Source organism: Puma concolor, chromosome E2 (assembly GCF_028749965.1).
Source record: "Puma concolor isolate L17-30 chromosome E2, mPumCon1.1.hap2, whole genome shotgun sequence".
In the NCBI taxonomy this organism is placed as follows: Eukaryota; Metazoa; Chordata; class Mammalia; order Carnivora; family Felidae; genus Puma; species Puma concolor.
In genome coordinates, this window is record NC_141681.1 from 19635834 (window position 1) to 19656458 (window position 20625).

The following is a 20625-nucleotide window of genomic DNA, read 5'->3' on the forward strand; positions in this document are numbered from 1 at the left end:
GGCCTGCCTTGAACTTTGGGCAAAGCCCCAGATGAGGCTCTTTTCCCGTTAGGGGTTCATCCGAGGACGTCCAGAGCTGCGGAGGGCTGGTCTCCAACGGGCGTGAAGGCCGTGGAGCTGCCCTGCGAGCTGCGGGGCTGATGATATCGCAGCAGCTCCGCCCCAGCTGAGCGCAGAGGGGGAGGGGTCCGGTGGGTGGGGCTAGCGTGACCTTGGTCATTCTCCCGCCGAGACAGCCCTGGGGGTGGGACTCGCCGTCTCTATGGAGACCGAGAAACAGGGGATAATACGGCGGAACCGCCCAGGCTGCAGTCCCTCCCTGGAGCCGGCAGGGAGCAGAGCTGCGGAGCCGCCTTGGTCTCCCGCGTCCGTCGGTCCATTATTGCGTCCTTCTGTCCATCGAACGAGCACAGTAGGAGCAGCCACGAGGTAGAAGGTAAGAGACTACAGCGCCGACCACTCTAATCAGTATCCTGCACAATAAGGAAGAGGGTGGGGTGGGAGCGCCCTGGAAGGGGTCCCAACCCCAGATGGTACCGAACTGAGGACACCAGCTGAGCGGCCCTGCCCTGGGCCCCAAGCGTTCCTCCCCCACCTCCTTGCCCTGCTGATTGATGACTCCAGCTGTCCCAGTGGGAGTCCGCGGGTGGCCCCAGTTCTTGGGTGTGGCCGCTCCATCCTTGGCCTGCAGACTCCTGGGACTATGGCCTGCGACCTGGCTCCACCTAATCAGTACCAAGAATCCCTTCTTCCCATAACAGGAGTGAGCACTGGATGCAGGATCCTGTCAGTCAGTCTGGGACAAGCATCTGTGCCCCAAAACCTCCCCGAGACTTTACAGTTGGGTGGCGTCTCTGGATCTGTAGTGGGAGGTTGGAGTGTAGAGAGAGGGAAGAGGAGTGCTGTGTGAACCTGGGATTGTGGGTCCATAGAGTCGCGACAATGTGGGGACAGCGGGGACCCCTAGGCCCAGAAATTGCAACTTAGGGATAGTGAGGATGGTCACTGGGAGGGGGCTTTCATTGTTAAGGCCAGTGGTAAATGGAAGGGGGTGTAGTTCTATAGGGGCCCAGGCTATGGTAACTGGAGGCCTTAGGATAGATAAAAGGCAGAGGTAGAAGCTGTTTGCTGAGGACATGACTTAGGGTGTGTTCAGGAGGCTGCAGTGGAGGTTTGGGGTGTGTTCGGGGAGTCTCAACATGGGGTCTCTCAGTGTAATACCTGGGAGTCTGGAAATGCAAGTCTGTGGGTTTGGACACTGAGGGGTTTCAGGGCAGGGTTGAGCATGAGGCCAGAAGGCTTGTGGGTGTAAGGATGTGGTCAGAGGCTACAAGTGTACAGAGAGGGGGTGAGTTGTGAAGCTCTGTTTAGGGGGCTCAGTAAGGGCTGTGGGTATGTGGATAACGAGCCTTAGTCCCAGGGCCGGGGTGTGTGTGTGGACGGGGGTAGCTGCAGTGGAGGTCTGAAGGTGTGGTCAAGGAGGCCTCAGTACTGGGCTGTGTCACACGTCATAGCTGCAGTGCAGGGCTGTAGGTGTGGGCAAGGGGCTGCAGGGAGGCTGTGGGGGGTGTAGGAGGGACACTTTATTGCAGGGCTAAGAGTATTATTGGCGGGTTTCTGTACGGGGCTGTTAGTATATGTGTGGCCGTGGGTGCTGAGGAAATGGTACGGGCCCTCAGTCCCGAGACTGGTTAAGGGTCTGGTGGGGGGAATAAGGCTGAGAATGTGGAGAGCCAGGGCTACATGCATTCAGCTGTGGGAATGTGGACTGGTGTGACAGTGCTCAGGGTGTGGCCAGGGGCTTCCATGGAAGACTGAAGGTGTAGACACTGGGGAAGTGTGCTTCACTGTAGGGCATAGGTGTGAGGATTACAGGACCAAGGCCATACCTGCAGTTGCCAACATGCCTCTGGGGGTTGATAACTCTACAACCCCTACCCAGTCTAGTCTCCTAATCACCTGCTCCTCTTAAACTCTACAGACTGGGAGGTTACAGCCCCAAATGGATGGCAAGGGACCAGGAGGCCACGGTTGTGCCCCAGGCACTGGGAGTGCTGCTGTGCCCCACCCGTGGGCCCGTTCCCTAGCCCAGCCCAGCCCAGCAACACTGGGAGCTTCTCCCTGAGCCGCCCTGACACCATCCTGCCCTTAGCAACATTCTCCAAGCAGTACTACCCTCCCTTAGCAACTGTCTCCAGGCTTCACAAACTGTGGCCAGGCCAGCCCCAAACTCCCGCTCCCCTCGTGTTTTTGTTTAACAGCAAATAGTAACAAGGTCCTGGCTGGCCTAGCTGCACCCCTGCCTAGGGCATGCACCCCTGCCCATGATCTGGCTCCCTTCTCAGCATGGACTGGGTCTTTCTGGGTCCTCATGACTCTGACAGAGACACTGTCCTTACTAAATACCTGCCCAACCAGCAGCCTGGCCTGGCCCTGACCTAGCTTGGCATGGAACTCCCAGGGAGGGGTGCCTGCTCTGCCACCCTCACTTCCACCCAAGCAGGCCTTGTGCCAGGGTCAGACAAAGCCATGGCCCCAGCTGTTGCCCTCACAGTCTTTCTGGACAGTGCCACTCTGTTCCCAGCCTGGTGTGGGCATCATGATTTCACCTTCTGAACTCCACTCTAAGCCAGGGCTGGCATTAAGTGACAGGACCTTTCAGGGCTTCTCCTTGGGACTCTGAGGCCCAGGGACACACTGAGTGCTGGCCCCTCTCCCCAGGCAACTCCGTCTCCAACTCTGAGGGTATGTGGCATAAGTGCCCCATAACTCAGACCTTGGTAGGTTTTGAGGTAGAGGCAGTGATATTCTCTGCCTTGGGGAGAGGAGGGGCAGCTTGGCTGGGAGGTGACTGAGGTGGGTCCCCCCCCCCCCCACAGGGTAGCATGGCAGCAAGCACAGATGTGGCTGGGCTGGAGGAAAGCTTCCGCAAGTTTGCCATCCATGGTGACCCCAAGGCCAGTGGGCAAGAGATGAATGGCAAGAACTGGGCCAAGCTGTGCAAGGACTGCAAGGTGGCTGATGGAAAGGCCGTGACAGGGACCGATGTCGACATCGTCTTCTCCAAAGTCAAGTGAGCCCCAGGCAGTCCTTGCTTCTAATGTTCCCAGAAGGTGGGGAACTGGGAGGCTGGAACCAGGGAAGACGTGGAGAAGGGGGAAAACTCATGGTGTCCACATACCTTGCAGAGGAAAGTCTGCTCGGGTTATCAACTATGAGGAGTTCAAGAAGGCTCTAGAAGAGCTGGCAATGAAGCGATTCAAGGGGAAGAGTAAGGAGGAAGCCTTCGATGCCATCTGCCAGCTGGTGGCAGGCAAGGAACCAGCCAATGTGGGCGTCACCGTAAGTACCCTGCTGGTCTCGGGTGGCCACTGAGGGGGATATGGGGAATCACAGCTGGGGGTGGCGGTCTGGGCTTCCCAATGCCAGGTGCCCTTGGAGGAACAATTCTGTCCAAACAGAAAGCAAAGACAGGAGGTGCTGTGGAACGGCTGACTGACACCAGCAAGTACACAGGCTCCCACAAGGAGCGCTTCGACGAGAGCGGCAAGGGCAAGGGCATTGCTGGGCGTCAGGACATCCTGGATGACAGTGGCTATGTGAGTGCCTACAAGAACGCAGGCACCTATGATGCAAAGGTGAAGAAGTAAGGCCTGGGAAGGCCCACAGCATGGCTGCCCCCAGCAGAGGCTCAGGCCTGGGCCTAAAGGGCACATGGAGCGAGAGAGCCCTGTCCCTTCCCTGCTGGACCTCCACCCAGTGCTTCCTGCCCAGCCCCAAGGGCCAGCCCACCAGACCTCTGACCCAGACTGCTCTGCATCCCCTTCCCCTTCCCTCCCTGACTTCTGGCTGTCTGGGGAGGGTCTGTGCCTGTAGCCTCACTGCCCCAACCTAGCCCTGGGCATGGCTAACCCCTTGCGTGCTTGCCTCATATTTAAGCTGCTGCTCTGGCCAAGTGCCTAATTCTTACCCAGACCTCAATAAAGATACCTTTTGTACCAATATAACCTGGTCAGGTATATGGTAATGGGGATAATGACATTCACACCCTGCTGACCTCTCAGTGTTACCACCCGCTTGCAGATCACACTCTGCTGATCTTTCCACTGGCAGCCCTGCCCAGAAGACACATACCAGGTCCCTTCCATTAGCACAAAGCCAGATTACCTGAGGATGCTTCTTAGGGAAATATAAGGCCTTTCACCTCAGCCCTGACCCACAATCCTAACATCATATCTTGCTCTCCTGCAATTAGGGCTCAGTCTTGGCCTCTCTAGGAGAGAGGAATGAGACAGCAGACTAGGCCTGGCCAAGGTGCTGGGCAGGGTCCAGTGCCAGGCCTCAAGTCTAAGCCTGCTGACAGGTCCTCAACTTGATGGGGCTACCAAGGTAAGTCATTTCTGGGGTCCAGCTCAGAATACCAGATAATGCAGGAGCAGCAAGAACCTTCAAGAGTGGATAGTCCAACTCCATAATTTTATAGCTGAGGAAACTGAGGCCCAGAGAGTGAGGGGAATTTTGCAGAACAGAGCCAAGAACCATGCCTCTTGCCTCCCAGGCCAGGCTCTAACACAGCAGTCCCCAACAGTGATTTCCAAAAATGGGGTTCCATGGCCAGTGATAGAGCCTGGCATCCAACACCAACCTTTGGCATGTGAGCAGGGTGTCCAACAGTGAAGGGGCTTCTTGCTGATTCCCTCCCATCTGTTCAACATCCCATGTTGTGAGGAGGGAGAGAAATCTCTGGTCCTTGAGGACTCCTGGAAGTTTCCAGATCAACATTTTTTCTTCTGTGAGGCCCTGGTTGTTAGGCCATAGCTATTCCCAACCCCAAGGCTTTGGGGCCAACTCTCCTTCTTTCCTGCTGACAAGCAGACTGGATGGGACTTAGGGCCTGCCCAGGAGTGGGCAGCTCCCAAGGGTTCTAGAAAAGGCTTAACAGATACTCACAAATACCTTTTTTTTCTCATCCAGATAAGGTGGCAAAGCAGTACAAGGGTTCATTCCCTCATCCCACAGGCTGTTCTGGGATGTCCCTGCCCCAGGCAGAGTCCCTTGAGTGGGGTTGGAGAGGAATAGTATGGTTTGGGGTAGGAACACTGCAGAGACAAGGTGGGAATTAGAAAGTGGAGGTCAGCACCTGGCCACAGCAGAGCCTTGCCTAACAGCTGACAGCTGTGGGCTCCTCCTGACTCAGTTGACTATGTTGCTTTGCATTGCCCAGGGAAGAGTTTCAGAGAGCTTTACCTCTCCCACCAGCAAACAGTAACAGGAATGATTCCTCCAGCCCTGTAGAATTTGCTGAATTGTGAACTTACTTAAGTGAGCACAGTAAGAGTGAAATCCAAATCCTTCTGGCCTTCATTTACTAAAATATCCTCATAGTGAAAAAGAATTTAACTGTATTGCAATTTGATCCAGGTTATTAAGCTCAGGTGAGAATACTATCCAATGTGTAGGGGAGCAGCAGCTCAGCTGCTGGCAATGTGGCTTAGAGCAGCCCAGAGAGAGAACAGGCTGAGCCCAGAAACTCCACCCACTCCATGTTGAGCTCACTTAGCCCCACAGGGCAACAACTCTATGCCCCTTTCTTTGACACCACCAATTCTTGCCCCTGCCTTCTAGACCAAGGGCCACATAGGGAAATTAAGAAACAGCTGACTTTCCCAGAAGTAGCCAGCAACCCTAGAGAGGGGCAGGGCCAGCCACTTTCAGTGACAATAGAAAATAGGGTAGAAGGTGACTGACTCAGTTTGCTCCTCCTTAGAGGTACCCTGAATAGGTTCTGGGTCTGGCATTATTAGACATTCATAGGGCAAGAAAGGGAGAGCTGGAGTTGGAGGGAAAATTCATTATTTTTCCCTCAATGGTTTAGCCCAGTAAGTTGGCCTGTGTACTGTGCTGGGACGCTGAAATATGACAACTCAGGGCTATAGGGCTACTGGCTGAGGCTACCCTACCTGGGTAAGGCTTAGACTTGTTGGAGACCTCTCAACAGAGCCAAGACAGGCCTAGAAAAGTAGGAAAGTGGGTTGTTTTACTATTTCCACAGAGTATGAGCTCACTTTAGGTTCTACAAAGACATGCAACTCAAAGAAACTTAGGGCTCCTCTCTACATTCTCCTTTTGGGAACCCCCATAAAATTCAGAGGCCTGTGGATTTTATTTATAACTCAGAAGTGTGTGAACTTGGTTGTGATCTTCATGTCTCATTACTGTGGCAATAGCTTGCCTTCCCTGAAGAGTACCTGGGTCAGAGGAGCAAATAAGTGTGTAATCTTCCCACCTGTCTCTCTCTCTGACATGACCCTGGAGATGAAGAGAAGCACAACATGGAGTTAGGCTGACAGTCCTTCGCCCTTTACATGCTCCAGCAACATTAGCTAGCTATCTGGGTGACCCTGAAGCAGAATCACTTTCATTATCTTTACCAGTGATTAAAAATTTTTTAAAAATATTTACTTTTGAGAGAGAGTGTGTGAGCAAGGGAGGGGCAGAGAGAGAGGGAGACACAGAATCTGAAGCAGGCTCCAGGCTCTAAGTTGGAGCTGTCAGCACAGAGCCTGATGCAGGACTCGAACCCATGAACCGCAAGATCATGACCTGAGCTGAAGTCAGACACTTAACTGACTGAGCCACCCAGGCACCCCTACCACTGATTTTTAAATGCCCGACTAAACAGGATTAAAAGAAACATTGTGTCTCAGATCTGAAAGGCAAGGTACTCATGTGTAAAGTGAGCCCAGAGCTAACATTCGGAAGCTTTATCTCTGGTCTGGATCACACCAGTCTTCTCTTTTATCTCTAACTCCTCGTTGGTCCTCCCCTACTCCACATGGTCCTCAATCCATTCCTCTTATAGAGAAAGTTTCTCAAACACAAATGTCACTCCTTTGCTTTCCTAATCTAAAATCTTCAAGGAGTCATGCAGCCTAGCTCCTACTCATCATAAATTAAATTTAATTTATTAAATTATTAATTTTTAAATAAATTTTTTTAAAAAGATCATTTCTTTAAGAGGACATTTCTTGACACTACACCTCCCAGACTATGACAGCTCCCCTATTTAATATATTCTCCCAGCACATTTCCTCCCACATCTTCCCTGCCCTACAATCCCTCTAGGGGCTCCAGACTCTTTTACTCTGCATTCTTGGCCTGGGGGACTCTGCCTACCCCCTCTGTTACCATGGTACTCATTCTTCAAGCTTCCACTCAAACAACAAGTCCTCACTGATGCCTTCTCCAATTCCCCAGAGTGGGAATTCCTTCCTCTGCCTCCCCTCCTCTCTCTCTAGGGCATTTTTTGGGCATGTGTGTATGTATGTACGTATTTAAATATTTTTTAATGTTTGTTTTGAGAGAGAGAGCGAGCGGGGAAGGGGCAGAGAGAGAGAGGGGGACAGAGGATTCGAAGTGGGCTCTGTGCTGACAGCAGAGAGCCAGATGCAGGGCTCGAACTCTCAACCTGTGAGATCATGACCTGAGTTGAAATTGAGAGTCAGACACTTAATTGAGCCACTCAGGCACCCCTGGGCTTGAATTTAGACCTGTTTCGTACCAATACCAATCTTTGAGCTTCATCACATGAGTTTTGCTCATCTCCTCAACTAAACTGTTGGCTGCTCCTAAGCTGACACCAGACATTGTCACCTTTTCACTATGGTGGTAAGAAACTCAAAACATGATTGATGAGCCAATCAATATAGATTCTCTGAAATTTCTTCTAACACAAAATACACCTGGCCAGTGATGATCTTTTAAAACCTTCTACCACATAGTTTCAAGTGACACTCAGAAAAATGTCTGATTTTTTTCCTTTTTGACATTTTTAGCCAAATGTTTCTTCTCTTTTGTGTGTGTGTGTGTGTGTGTGTGTATACACACACACACACACACACACACACACACACATAAGTTTATTTATTTGCAAGAGAGCAAACAGAGGAGAGGCAGAGAAAGAGAATCCCAAGCAGGCTCTGCACTATCAGCATGGAGGCTGATGTGGGGCTTGAACTCACGAGCTGTGAGATCATGACCTGAGCTGAAACCACGAGCCAGATGCTTAACCAACTGAGCCACCCAGGCACAGGTGCCAAGACATTTTTAACCAAATGTTTCTATGTGATATGATGCCTAGGATTAAGTGCCAACTATTTTTGAGGGCAGGAAGAAAGAAAGACTTGATGGGAGGAGATAAAAAGAGAAATAAAAAGGACCAATACAATGTAATCAGAATAAGATTTTCTCTTAATTTTGTGGGTAAATACTACCATACTAGTGGCAATGACACTAGTGACACCCCCCTGGGGCTGAGAGGGAAGCCACAGAGAAGGTATTTAGCGCTAGCTCCATAAACTAGGCTCTGGAACAGAGTCTGAAACACTCTGTATTAGATACTGACCCGTGTCATGTGCCACTGGTGAGGAGGAAGACAGCGTCCTTTTCCCAAAGGGTGACGATCTCCCCAAATGATGACTCTTCTCAGGAGGCAGGAGTGCTTTCCCAGAATAACCTTTTTGCTCTTTATTCAGCTGCTGCAGCAGATACTCATTAGTTACCACCAGGGATCTGAGGCACGGGTGGGGAGGCGGGGAAAGACAGTCATGAAATCGTAAAAACAAAGTAGATGCCATTCAGACCTGAGATGTTTACTAAAGACAAATATAAAATGAAGTAACATCTTTAAATAGAAAGAACTGACCGATTTATGAGTGGGTTATTTTAGAGGCAGGCTGACAGTTTCTTTCTTCATTACAGTTCTGTTTGATTATGTTCCAGACTGACTGTAGCAATAACATAGTTCACATTTTATATAGTGATTGTTCTATCCTTTCTAAAGCACTTTCATGATGAGGTAAGTAGAAGCACTGGAAGATTGGCATCTGACCAGGCCTCCAGTTTCTATCCCCAGATCTTAACTTCTACTTCTTCTAATCTATCCTGCGTTTGCAGGATATTAATTAACTAATGGTGTTAGTCATGACTGTATTCTTGAGCTCTGTATTACTATGTAATATTAAAAGCTATCAGAGACTAGCCAAAAAAAAAAAATGCATGCACAATGCTATTCATTGCAACACTGTTTATAATAGCAAAAATACCGTCAATCTAAATGTCTGTCAATAGAGGACTAATTAAATAAATGCAGAGTGGAGTCCTAGTCCTATGCAGTTATAAAAATGAATGAGAACTAACTGTATACACTACTGTGAACTGATTTCTAAGATAAAAGTTAAAACAACACTATGCTTACTTTTTATATTTGTCTGAATTTATCTTATTTTGTAGATTTGACTTTGGAACCGTGTAAATGTTTTACATAATTATAAAACAAGATTGCGGTGCCTGGGTGCTTTAGTCGGTTAAGAGTCTGACTTCGGCTCAGGTCATGATCTCATAGTTTGTGAGTTTGAGCCCTGTGTCGGACTCGGTGCTAACAGCTCAGAGTCTGGAACCTGCTTCGGATTCTGTCTTCCTCTCTCTCTGTCCCTCCCCTGCCCATGCTCTGTCTCTTTCTGTCTCTCAAAAATAAATAAATGTTAAAAAAAAATAAAACAAGATTAAATAAAAATAATTTGAAAATTGCTTATGAATCAAAAGCAAAATGAAACAAATTAAAGCTATATATTGAATTGATGGTTTAACAACATGCAGAATTATTTCTTTCAAAAATATTTTAATGTTTATTTATTTTATTTTAAAACTTTTTAAAAATATTTATTCACTTTTGAGAGACAGAGAGAGACAGAGCATGAGCAGGAGAGGGGCAGAGAGAGAGGGAGACACAGAATCTGAAGCAGGCTCCAGGCTCCAAGCTGTCAGCACAGAACCTGACACGGGGCTCAAACCCACAAACCGTGAGATCGTGACCTGAGCCGAAGTCGGACGCTCAACTGACTGAGCCACCCAGGAGCCTCTTAATATTTATTTTTGAGAGAGAGAGAGCGAGAGACAGAGCGTGAACGGGGAGGGGCAGAGAGAAAGGGAGACACAGAATCTGAAACAGGCTCCAGGCTCTGAGCTGTCAGCACAGAGCCTGACACAGGGCTCTAACTCACAAACCATGAGATCATGACCTGAGCCGAAGTCGGACGCTTAATGGACTGATCCACCCAGGTGTCCTCCACAGAAGATTTACTTTAAGATATAGCAATTTGTACATCACTTTGAGATATACCCTATTGTTCTCAAAATGTGATCCCCAAATCAACAACAACAGCATCACCTGGAAACTTATTAGAATGTAAATTCTCTGTCCCCAACCCAGACCTGCTGAATCAGAAACTCTGGGGGTAGGGACCCAGGAATCTGCATTTCAACAAGTTTTTCAGGTGATTCTAATACCCCAGTTTGAGAAGGATGATTTGATTCTACTTCCTCTACCTTTGTATGTATTGAAATAACTATAACGGAAAGTTAAAAAAAGCCATCTAGAATGGGTCTGGGTCTAATCCTCTGAATATGAAGCTATCCTAATTCACTAGCTACTCAGGAAGTGAAGTTTGGGGACAAAGGTTTGGGGATGGGGTTCTTATATTTAAACTTCATTGAAAGTCATAGTGAAGGTGTTTTGCAAATGAAAATGTCAAGAACTTCTGTAAATGTACCAAAAGACTTGAGGCCTCTTCTGATTTGTCTAGCTGGCATGCTGAGGGTACTGTTCTTTGAAGAGGCTGATACTGTTGAGCAGCTCTGAAGAGAACACATATAATGGACATTCAACCACTCTTCCTAAGTGCTTGATGTCTCTTCTGAGAGCATTAGGAGGCAGGCATTTTCCAGAAGAGACAGATGGCTGGTTTTAGGGGCACATAGTGACCAAGGAAAGCTAGCTGACTCAAACCTGGGCCCTATTGGATCCAGTGAGAAACTACTTATTATTGAGGTGTTGTGACCTACTAAAGCCAGCAAAGATCTTTAGTCTCTTGTGTGTCCTGGAATACAGGAAGTTTACACACAGATACGTCTAGATACATGAGATTACACACAGAATGAAGTTAATTTGAAAAGTATATAGGTATTAACTTATCAAATAAGACAAAACAGTTAAAGGAAAGTAAATATTGGCTTCTAGAAGTGAGCTAGATAGACCTTCTCCTACCTTTGACTTTCATGGAGAAGGGCCACTGTCTCCTCCAGCTTTTTCAGCTGGGCAAGCTCCTGGTTGAGGCAAGCCACCTGCATGGTCAGCTGTTGGTTTTTGCGCAGAAGATCATCTGCAAAGGGTACAGGAGCCAGATGTGAACAAGATTCCAAGCCACTATCTTTGAGCAGAGCTTAAGCAATCAGGTGGACATCTTAAAGAATTGGGGGCCCCAATTCTGCACGCACTTCCACACTCCATTCACTATTCCCTCCCTTACAGACAGCAGATACAGTGGTTGGAGTATCCAACCTGAATTAAAATTCAACCATTTAATATTACATGTTAGTTTATTTTTCTTTTCTTTTCTTTTTAATGTTTATTTATTTTTGAGACAGAGAGAGACAGAGCATGAACGGGGGAAGGTCAGAGAGAGAGGGAGACACAGAATCTGAAACGGGCTCCAGGCTCTGAGCTGTCAGCACAGAGCCCAATGCGGGGCTCAAACTCACAGACCGTGAGATCATGACCTGAGCTGAAGTCAGACGCTTAACCGACTGAGCCACCCAGGCACCCCATGTTAGTTTATTTTTCTGAGTTTCACTAGAGCAATAACCCTACCCCACCACTGCTGTGAGGATCCAATCCTCACTTAGCATAGTTAACACATATTAGGTATCTCTGTATTCTCCATTTTAGTTTGTGAATGTATGTATATCCTTCACTCTCTATAGTATATGTGAAAACATCTAGAACTGTGTCAGGCATATAGTGCTTACAGGCACTGAGCACTTACAGAAACTGAATTTGTAGTCAAGACATTCATACCTAGGTCCCCAACTATGTTACCACTGCCTGCAAAAATGAAGTAGATGGGGTACCTGGGTGGCTTAGTCGGTTAAGCATCCAACTTCGGCTCAGGTCATGATCTCTCAGTTCATGAGTTTGAGCCCCCCATCGAGCTCTGTGCTAACAGCTCAGAGCCCAGAGCCTGCTCCAGATTCTGTGTCTCCCTCTCTCTGTCCCTCCCCCACTCGCACTCTGTCTTTCAAAAAAAACATTTAAAAAAAAAAGGGGTTTTGGGTTTTTTTTAATGAAGTAGGTAAAAGCGCAGGAACTCTGGTCCTAAGGAAGTCAGTCTTCTAGAACAGTACTTCTTAAACATTAATATGCTTACACCTGGGGATCTTGTTAAAAACAGATTCTGATTCAGTAGGTCTGACATGAAGTCCAATATTCTACATGTCTAAGCTCCCAGGTGAAGCTAATATTTCTGATCTGTGACTCACCCTTTGAGTGGCAACGTTCCAGAAGGTGGAAAATAGGGCTGCAATAGCTTTATTTATCACCAGTAAGGTAAAATACAGTACTGGGTCTCATGGGTGATTGAAAGTAGGTATCTAGTGAGCATCTGTTTATTTTCAGAACAGGTAAGTGGAGAAATCTCAATTATTCAGGCTTGAGAGAATCAGACAGTGATGAGTTTCAATTCTAGAAATTCTGTGCAGACTTCCAAATCAAGTTCCTCATATAAATCCAAATGCCCATAATGTTTGCTTAGGGGTGCTGAGCTAGAGGTTTAATGTCAAGGGTAGACTTTATCTAAGATACTGGCCTGGGCCACCTGGGTGGCTCAGTAGCTTAAGCATCTGACTTTGGCTCAGGTCATGATCTCATGGTTTGTGAGCTCGAGCCCCACTCAGGGCTCTGCACTCTCTCTCCCTCTCTCTGCATCTCATGGTATTCTCTCTCTCTCTACCCACCCCCTCAAAAAATATTTAAAAAATAAAATTATGGTCTAAACTATGCTAATAATAAAGTAGTACAAATCAAGATGTCAGTGAGATATTAATTTTCACTTATCACAATGGAAAAAAAAGAAAAAAATACACAAAAAAACCCCGAGTGTGGGCAAGGATGGAGTGAAAATGGCATGTAAATACACTCACTGCTGATGTGAAATAACCTTGCTTGGGAGTGATTTGATAATATGCAACAAAAACCTCAAAAATGTCCACATATTTTGACCTACTAATTCTACTTCTAGGAATGTCTCCTAGGAAAACAGTGTGAAATTTATGTACATAAACAGCTGCACTATTTATCATAGCATGAATATTAAGACTCTGAGCTCCATCAGAAGGGAAGAGACAATTTCAGAGAAGCATTTCCACTCAGGTCTTCATTCAAGCATTTCATTTCAAGTCTTCTGAATGTTTGGAAATTCTTTAGAATTATTTATGTGATATTATATGAAATGCCTTTGCTATTAAATTAAAAATATTAGGATGTAAAAATCAGATTGGTAATTGCCTAGGGTAGAGAGTAGGGGAAACTCACTGCACAAGGGTCTCAGGGAACTTTCTGGAGAAACAGAAATTTTCTATATTTTGATTGGGATGAAATTAAAAGAGTGTATGTACTTGTCAAAACTCATCAAACTTAAAATGTGTGCATTTTATTGCATGTAATTTAGTTTTTAAAACATCAAGTCACTGCGGTGCCTGGGTGGCTCAGTTGGTTAAGCAACCAACTCTGGAATTTGGCTCAGGTCATGATCTCACAGTTTGTGAGTTTAAGCCGTGCATCAGGTTCTTCACTGACAGTGCTGAGCCTGCTTGGGATTCTCTCTCTCCCTCTCTCTGCTCCTCCCCCACCCTCTCCAAGTAAATAAACTTAAAAAAAATCAAGTCACAAATTTTATTTATCTTTTTCAAGATTTTATTTTTAAGTAATCTCTACACCCAACGTGGGGCTCAAACTCACAACCCCAATATCAAGAGTACCATATTCTACCAACTGAGCCAGCCAGCTGCCCCTCACAAAATTTAATTTTAAATTGAAAAAATATATGTATATGGGTATGGTGAAAGAAAATATATGAAAAATAAAAGTGGCAGTTATTTCAGGATAATGGGGTTATATTTTTCTTATATTTTTCAGTCTTTCTATAAAGAACATGATCTTTTCTTTTTTTTTTTTTTTTAAGTAAATCTCTACACCCAGTGTGGGGCTGGAACGCACAACCCCAAGATCAAGATGGCATGCTCTACTGACTGAGCCAGGCAGGTGTTCATAGAACATGATCTTCTTCTATAATCAGAAAGTGTCAATATCAAAAATGATAGGGGCGCCTGGGTGGCTCAGTCGGTTAAACGGCCGACTTCGGCTCAGGTCATGATCTCGCGTTCTGTGAGTTCGAGCCCCGCGTTGGGCTCTGCGCTGACAGCTCAGAGCCTGGAGCCTGTTCCAGATTCTGTATCTCCCTCTCTCTGACCCTCCCCCGTTCATGCTCTGTCTCTCTCTGTCTCAAAAATAAATAAACGTTAAAAAAAAATAATAACATACATCTGCACTTGCTTTACACTGACAGCTTCATAAGGTAACTCAAGCCACTTGCATTACAGCTCTCTGAGGCAAGATGATTGGTTCCATGTGACCTCTAGATGATGAAGCTAATTAAATGGGTCATCTATAAACACACCATGAGCTTTCCTGAACTCACCATAAGTGTGGGGCTGGTGCCCACTCACAATCGAGGTGGCAGCACCTTCCTCCAACTGCTGGATTTTTTCTGACAAAATGAGGTTTTCCTCTAGCACTCTGACCAGTTTTTGCTTCAAACTTTCCTTTAGATCAGAAAACAAAATACAAGTACATTAAGAATCTGAAATTCTGAGGAGTGCTTTTAGAAGACTAAAAGACACTTTTCTCTGTTTAGTGATGAACTGAATGGAGATCAGCATATCTCTTTCTCATTAGAATTTTAATTCACTGGTAAACATGAGCACTACTTGGAGTTGCAATCTTTCCTGTAAGTTATCCACTACTCTTACAGAACAAGGGCTTCTTTTGACCAGTGGCCAGCATTCTGAGTCACTTATCTAAAGTTTCTAGAAACTCAATTTGGTATGTGAAAATTCTCTGATGTTAAGAAAAGCGGGGGAAAGCCTAAGGATATAAGTCCGTTCTTCATTTCCCAAAGTCAACAGCCTGATGCTCTAGGAATGGCTCCCGGTTCAGGACTCTCTGTTCCATCAGAAGGGAGGAAAGACAATCCCCCAAGACATCTATCTTCCCTCATTAGAATTAAACCATAATCTTCCAAAGTATGAACCTAAGTATTTTCATTCTAGGGTCATTTTTCCCCCTTTTTCCAAGTCTTTCTTTAGAATTTTTGGAATAGGGCTAGGAGTAGGGAGTTATCCCTGCAGAACTTCCAAGTTGTCCCTATGCTAGCAAAAAGTTTTGTGTTCCTGATTTTCCCAGACTGACTTCTCTGTATTTTGGTTCAGGAACATCTAGGTCCATGGTGATGACCTTTATGGCACAAAGCTGCTCTAGTCTTGTTGCTCTGTTCTTTTCTAGTAAAGGAAGAGTAGGAAAGGAAGATGAGTGAGGCATACCATGTCATTAGGGACCACCTGCCCGGCCTCCTTTGGTTCCATCTCTCTGCTGTGGAAGGTTTTTGATGTGTCTTCAGGATGCGAGTGACACCACTGCTGGGAAGGAGCAGGGACTACCAAAGTCAGAAGTAAATCTCGGGCAGGACCTGCCAAAAATTCAGGTTGGGCACACGGGCCAATCTTAAAAACTGAAGCATAGAATTCCTAATCAATAACTACCAGCTCTGTAGGACAAACACAGTAATCTAATATTTCCTTTTGACAAGAATTTAGGGGTGCCTGGGTGGCTCAGTCGGTTAAACGTCCAACTCTTGATTTTGGCTCAGGTCATGATCTCATGGTTCATGGGACTGAGCCCTGCATCAGGCTCTGTGCTGACAGCATGGAGCCTGCTTGGGATTCTCTCCCCAACCCCCAGCCCTCCCCTGATTGTGCTCTCTCTCTCTCAAAATAAATAAACTTGAAAAAATTAAAAAATATAATTTAGTAAGTGGCTGTAAGAGGTGTTTCATAATGGATAAGAAATTCTATCCCATGTCCTCTGTGGAGAAACAATAGTAGACCCTCATGAGTAGACCCTCAATACCCTATGCTATTCTCTAGTCAATGATGAGTGGCTCCTGAGGATAATTTCCTACAAAATGAGAGCAAAGAGCCAATGTGGGAAGGAAAGTAACTTTTTTCCTATATGTCCCTTTAGACATTTAAATTAGAAAAATTAAGCCCAAACAACTTTAAAGTTTCTACTTTTTCCTAAGTGTTTACCACCAACAAAAGCTCCTTGAACTCTTCTTCCATTAAGCAACAAATAAACACTTGGGGCAACATTTGCAGAATGACTTTTTCCCCCAAGTTCCTAAAAAAGAAGCCCTGGAAAGAGTCCAAGTCATTTACTCATTCAAATTTTTCAAATCATAACATTTCAACAGGCATCTCAGAATTCTGATGATCAAACCCAATTTTTGTTGTATTCACTGTCCCAAGGATCATAAAATCCTTTTGTAATCATTAACACTACCATGCTGTTTTACATCTTATTGCTCTACATATTACCCAGAGAGTACCAAAAAAGTCACAGAAGGGACAAAACAATTAGTACATGAGGGAAGAGTGTTGATAAAAACCAACAGGGAAGATTATGAGAAAAAATACAGATTTGTCAATTACCATGCCACTGAGAAATTTTAGTAAGGGCTCATGAGGACAATTTTCCTTGCAACTTAAGGGGGCTTGGTGGCTTTTATAGAAACATAGAGAGGAACCAAGGTCTGAGTCCTTCTCCAGAAGCTGAAAATGCATTCACTTACCAAGAAACGTCTTGTTAAGGAGGAGGGAGCCAGAGCCATTCCAGTGCTTATCCACAAGCTCCAAGAGCTGTCTGAGGACAGTGGCCACATGGGAAGTTCTGGCAGAAATCAGGGGACTGTGGTTCCCTGGCAAACCATGCAAACTGCCCAGGTCACTAGAGAGAGGCTCAAGAAAAAAAAGAACACACACACACACAACCATTTGTCATTCTTACACAATAAGGGAAGTAAGAATCTGGAATATTTAAAGTGTTAACATTTAAAAAAAGAAAAAAGGAGCCCCTGGGTGGTTCAGTCATTAAGCGTTTGACTTCAGCTCAGGTCATGATCTCACAGTTTGTGAGTTCAAGCCCCGCTTTGGGCTCTGTGTTGATAGCTCAGAGCCTGGAGCCTGGTTCAGATTCTGTGTCTCCCTCTCTCTCTGCCCCTCCCCCACTTGTGTGCATGTGCACTCTCTCAAAAAATAAACAAACATTAAAAAAATTTTTTTAAAAGAAAAGAGATGGGTTCATCTTGGTTTGGATTTGAATAGAATATTATTTATGTCCAAGGTAAGTATGGTAGTATATTCAAGGATAATTTAAAAGATAATGGTATATTCAATCATAGTTTTCTGTAGAGAGTTTTAGAAAACTTAAGTTTTGACACCTACATCTATGACTCAATATATTACAGTATGTAATCTAAAAAGATGAAACTTGCAAAACATTGCAAAAAATTCTTTAATTCATTTTTTAGAGAGACAGAGAAAGCGTGAGTGGGGGAGAGGCAGAGGGAGGGAGAGAGAGAAAATCTCAAGCAGGCTCTGCACTGTCAGTTCAGAGCCCAATATGAGGCTCAAATTCATGAAACCATGAGATCATGACCTAAGCCAAAACAGAGTCAGATGCTTAACTGACTAAGCCACCCAGGAGCCCCACAAAACATTTTTAAAAGTTATTACATACCATAAAATGGGTATTTTTAAAATTGTAACTCATAAGCTTATATTTAGTACGTTAATATATGATAAACTTAAATGTTCTGTAACATTTTAAATGTTATATGTTAAATGTTATTGTTGGACCCAGTACTTAAGATAAATGTTTAAATGTTTATTTATTTTGAGAGAGAGAGAGTTCATGCCCACACATAGGGATGGGGGAGGGGCAGAGGGAGAGAGAGAGAATCTTAAGCAGCCTCCATGCCCAGCACAGAGCCCAACTGGGGGCTCGACCCCACAAACCCTGAGATCATGACCTGAGGAGTAATCAAGAGTCAGACACTTAACTGACTGAGCCAGATGCCCCAAACATACTTTTATTTAGTAAGACTCTTATCTAGAAAGATGGCTAGATCTGCCCAGTAAAATTCACAATTATTTTTTTATTCATTCAGATATTTATATTTTTATATTCAAGTTTATTTTTATTTATTTTGAGAGAGCATGCACGTTCAAGTTGGGGAGAGGCAGAGAACAAGGGAGACAGAATTCCAAGCAGGCTTTGCACTGTCAGCACAGAGCCTGATGTGGGGCTTGAACTCACAAACCGTGAGATAATGACCTGAGTCTAAATCAAGAGTCAGATGCTCAACCAACTGAGCCACCCAGGCGCCCCTCTACCAATCTTTTTTGTATGGTCTCATGGATTTCAAGAAAGCCGAAAACAGCCAAGTTATTTCTCAATCATTGGCTCTTCTGATACAAAAAACTATAGATGATAATTAGCTAATGCTGTCATATCTGACAACTGTGAAACAGAACATATTAATGACCTGAGTCACACACATGGCCTATGGTTAATAGGGAAAGGCCTTACAAATGGGATAAACATTTATTCAACAGATCTGTACTGAGCACTGACCATGTACACTGAGAGTTCTGTATAAGGACTGTGAACATATGAAGAGGTAAAGGATGAGGAACTTTAAGAAGTTAACCTGGTTGGGGAGAAAAGTCATAGAAAGTCTAGTTACCCCACTAGGGCACTTTAGAGGAACTTGTCAAAAAGAATATTTACTAACATTGGTTTTTTATGTGTTGGTAATTTTGTGAGTGTATCATGGAAAAATTTGGAAACTTATATATGACTTTACGCATTTTCTTTGATTTATCACAATGTGGTGAGAGTTGGGGATAAATTTTATGAATGTTAGAATAATTTTGTTACTTTTTATGAGTCTTTTAATTTTTTAACTTTTTTTTTAAGTTTATTTATGGGGCACCTGGGGGGCTCAGTTGGTTAAGCATCTGACTTCAGCTCAGGTCACGATCTCACGGTTCGTGAGTTCAAGCCCCGCACATCAGGCTCTGTGTTAACAGTTCAGAGCCTAGAGCCTGCTTCAGATTCTGTGTCTCCCTCTCTGACCTTCCCCCACTTGCATTCTGTCTCTTTCTCTCTCTCTAAAAATAAATAAACATCAAAACAACTTTTTAAAGTTTATTTATTTTGAGAGAGAGAGAGAGAGAGAGAGGCGCAGAGAGGGAGGGAGAGACAGAATCCGAAGCAGACTCTGTGCTGTCAATGCAGAGCTGGACATGGAGTTTGAACTCACAAATCATGAGATTATGACCTGAGCTGATACCAAGAGTTGGATGCTTAGCCAATTGAACCACTCAGATGTCCCTAAATCTTTTAATTTTCAACAAATTGTGCCTGTTTTTTTAAATTTATTCAAAAAAATTTTTTTAAATGTTTATTTAGTTTTGAGAGAGAGAGACACAGAGTGTGAGAGGGGGAGGGATAGAGAGAGGAGGAGACACAGAATCCGAAGCAGGCTCTGAGCTGATAGCACAGAGCCCGACGCAGGGTTTGAACCACGAACTGTGAGATCACGACCTGAGCTGAAGTCAGATGGTTAGCAGTCTGCACCACCCAGATGCCCCACCTCATGGCTTTTTTTTAAATTAATTTTTATATTTGGCCTATGATTCCAAAGTCAGTTGTTCAAAATTTCTAAACACAAATTCATGTTCGGTTTAATTTTGTGTATCATGCAATTATTTTCTTAACTTTGTAAATGTTCTTTTAAGCAATTTTCTGACTAATGCCTTTCTAGAAACTGCGGTGTATTTGTTAAATATTTATATTCAAGCAGCTCTTTCATAGCTTTCCATATAAAGAAAAATAGTATTGGGGCGCCTGGGTGGCTCAGTTGGTTGAGCATCTGACTCTTGATTTCGGCTTAGGTCACAATCTCATGGTTTGTGAATTCAGGCTCCACACTGGGCTGTGTGCTGACAGCACGAAGCCTGCTTGGGATTCTCTTCTCCCTCTCTCTCTGTCCCTCCCCCGCCCTCTCTCTCTCAAAATAAACTTTATTAAAAAAATAGTATCTAAAAGGAAAAGAGAAATGAAAATTTTTAAGATGGTCCAGGAAAATGTATTGAGGTTTTAATTCCTCTTTTAAACCTGTAACTTGAAATAGAGGTTAAAAAAAAATGTCTTAGATGGTGCTCCTGGGTGGCTCAGTTGGTTAAATGTCTGACTTCAGCTCAGGTCATGACCTTACAGTTTGTGAGTTTGAGCCCCACGTGGTGCTCTGTGCTGACAGCTCAGATCCTGGAGCCTGCTTTGGATTCTGTGTCTCCCTTTCTCTCTGCCCCTCCCCCATTCATGCTCTGTCTCTATCTCTCAAAAATAAATAAAAACATTAAAGAAATTCCTAGAATATGTATTATTAACATAGCATCCCAAATATCCTAAGTGTTGCTGAACCTTCACCCTAAAAACATTAACACAGTGCTCTTGCCTGGAAAAATAGGCATCAGTGGCTGAAAATGGGAAAAAAGGGACCAAAAAGCCAAGAAAGTACCACAAGACTGCCCCCTTTAGTGCATAAAAAT

The 20625-nt window shown here is 44.9% G+C and overlaps 2 protein-coding genes across 2 annotated transcripts in view; one reads left to right on the forward strand and one right to left on the reverse strand.

Moving 5' to 3' along the window:
• Positions 1 to 248: 248 nt before the first annotated feature.
• TPPP3 (tubulin polymerization promoting protein family member 3) lies at positions 249 to 4007 on the forward strand. Its single transcript, XM_025920758.2, has 4 exons — positions 249 to 436; positions 2880 to 3073; positions 3189 to 3342; positions 3462 to 4007. The coding sequence occupies exons 2-4, from the start codon at positions 2886 to 2888 to the stop codon at positions 3648 to 3650; spliced, it is 531 nt and encodes a 176-aa protein (XP_025776543.1). The 5' UTR covers positions 249 to 436; positions 2880 to 2885; the 3' UTR covers positions 3651 to 4007.
• Positions 4008 to 8232: 4225 nt separating this feature from the next.
• The window catches only part of LRRC36 (leucine rich repeat containing 36), a 51165-nt gene continuing 38772 nt past the window's right edge, over positions 8233 to 20625 (reverse strand). Inside the window, exons 10-14 of the mRNA XM_025920566.2 lie at positions 16800 to 16965; positions 15493 to 15638; positions 14592 to 14715; positions 11105 to 11219; positions 8233 to 8571 (exon numbers count right to left, since the gene is read on the reverse strand). Of these exons, the coding sequence (XP_025776351.2) occupies positions 8346 to 8571; positions 11105 to 11219; positions 14592 to 14715; positions 15493 to 15638; positions 16800 to 16965 (777 nt within the window). The 3' untranslated portion in view covers positions 8233 to 8345. The remainder of the gene's footprint in view (positions 8572 to 11104; positions 11220 to 14591; positions 14716 to 15492; positions 15639 to 16799; positions 16966 to 20625) is intronic.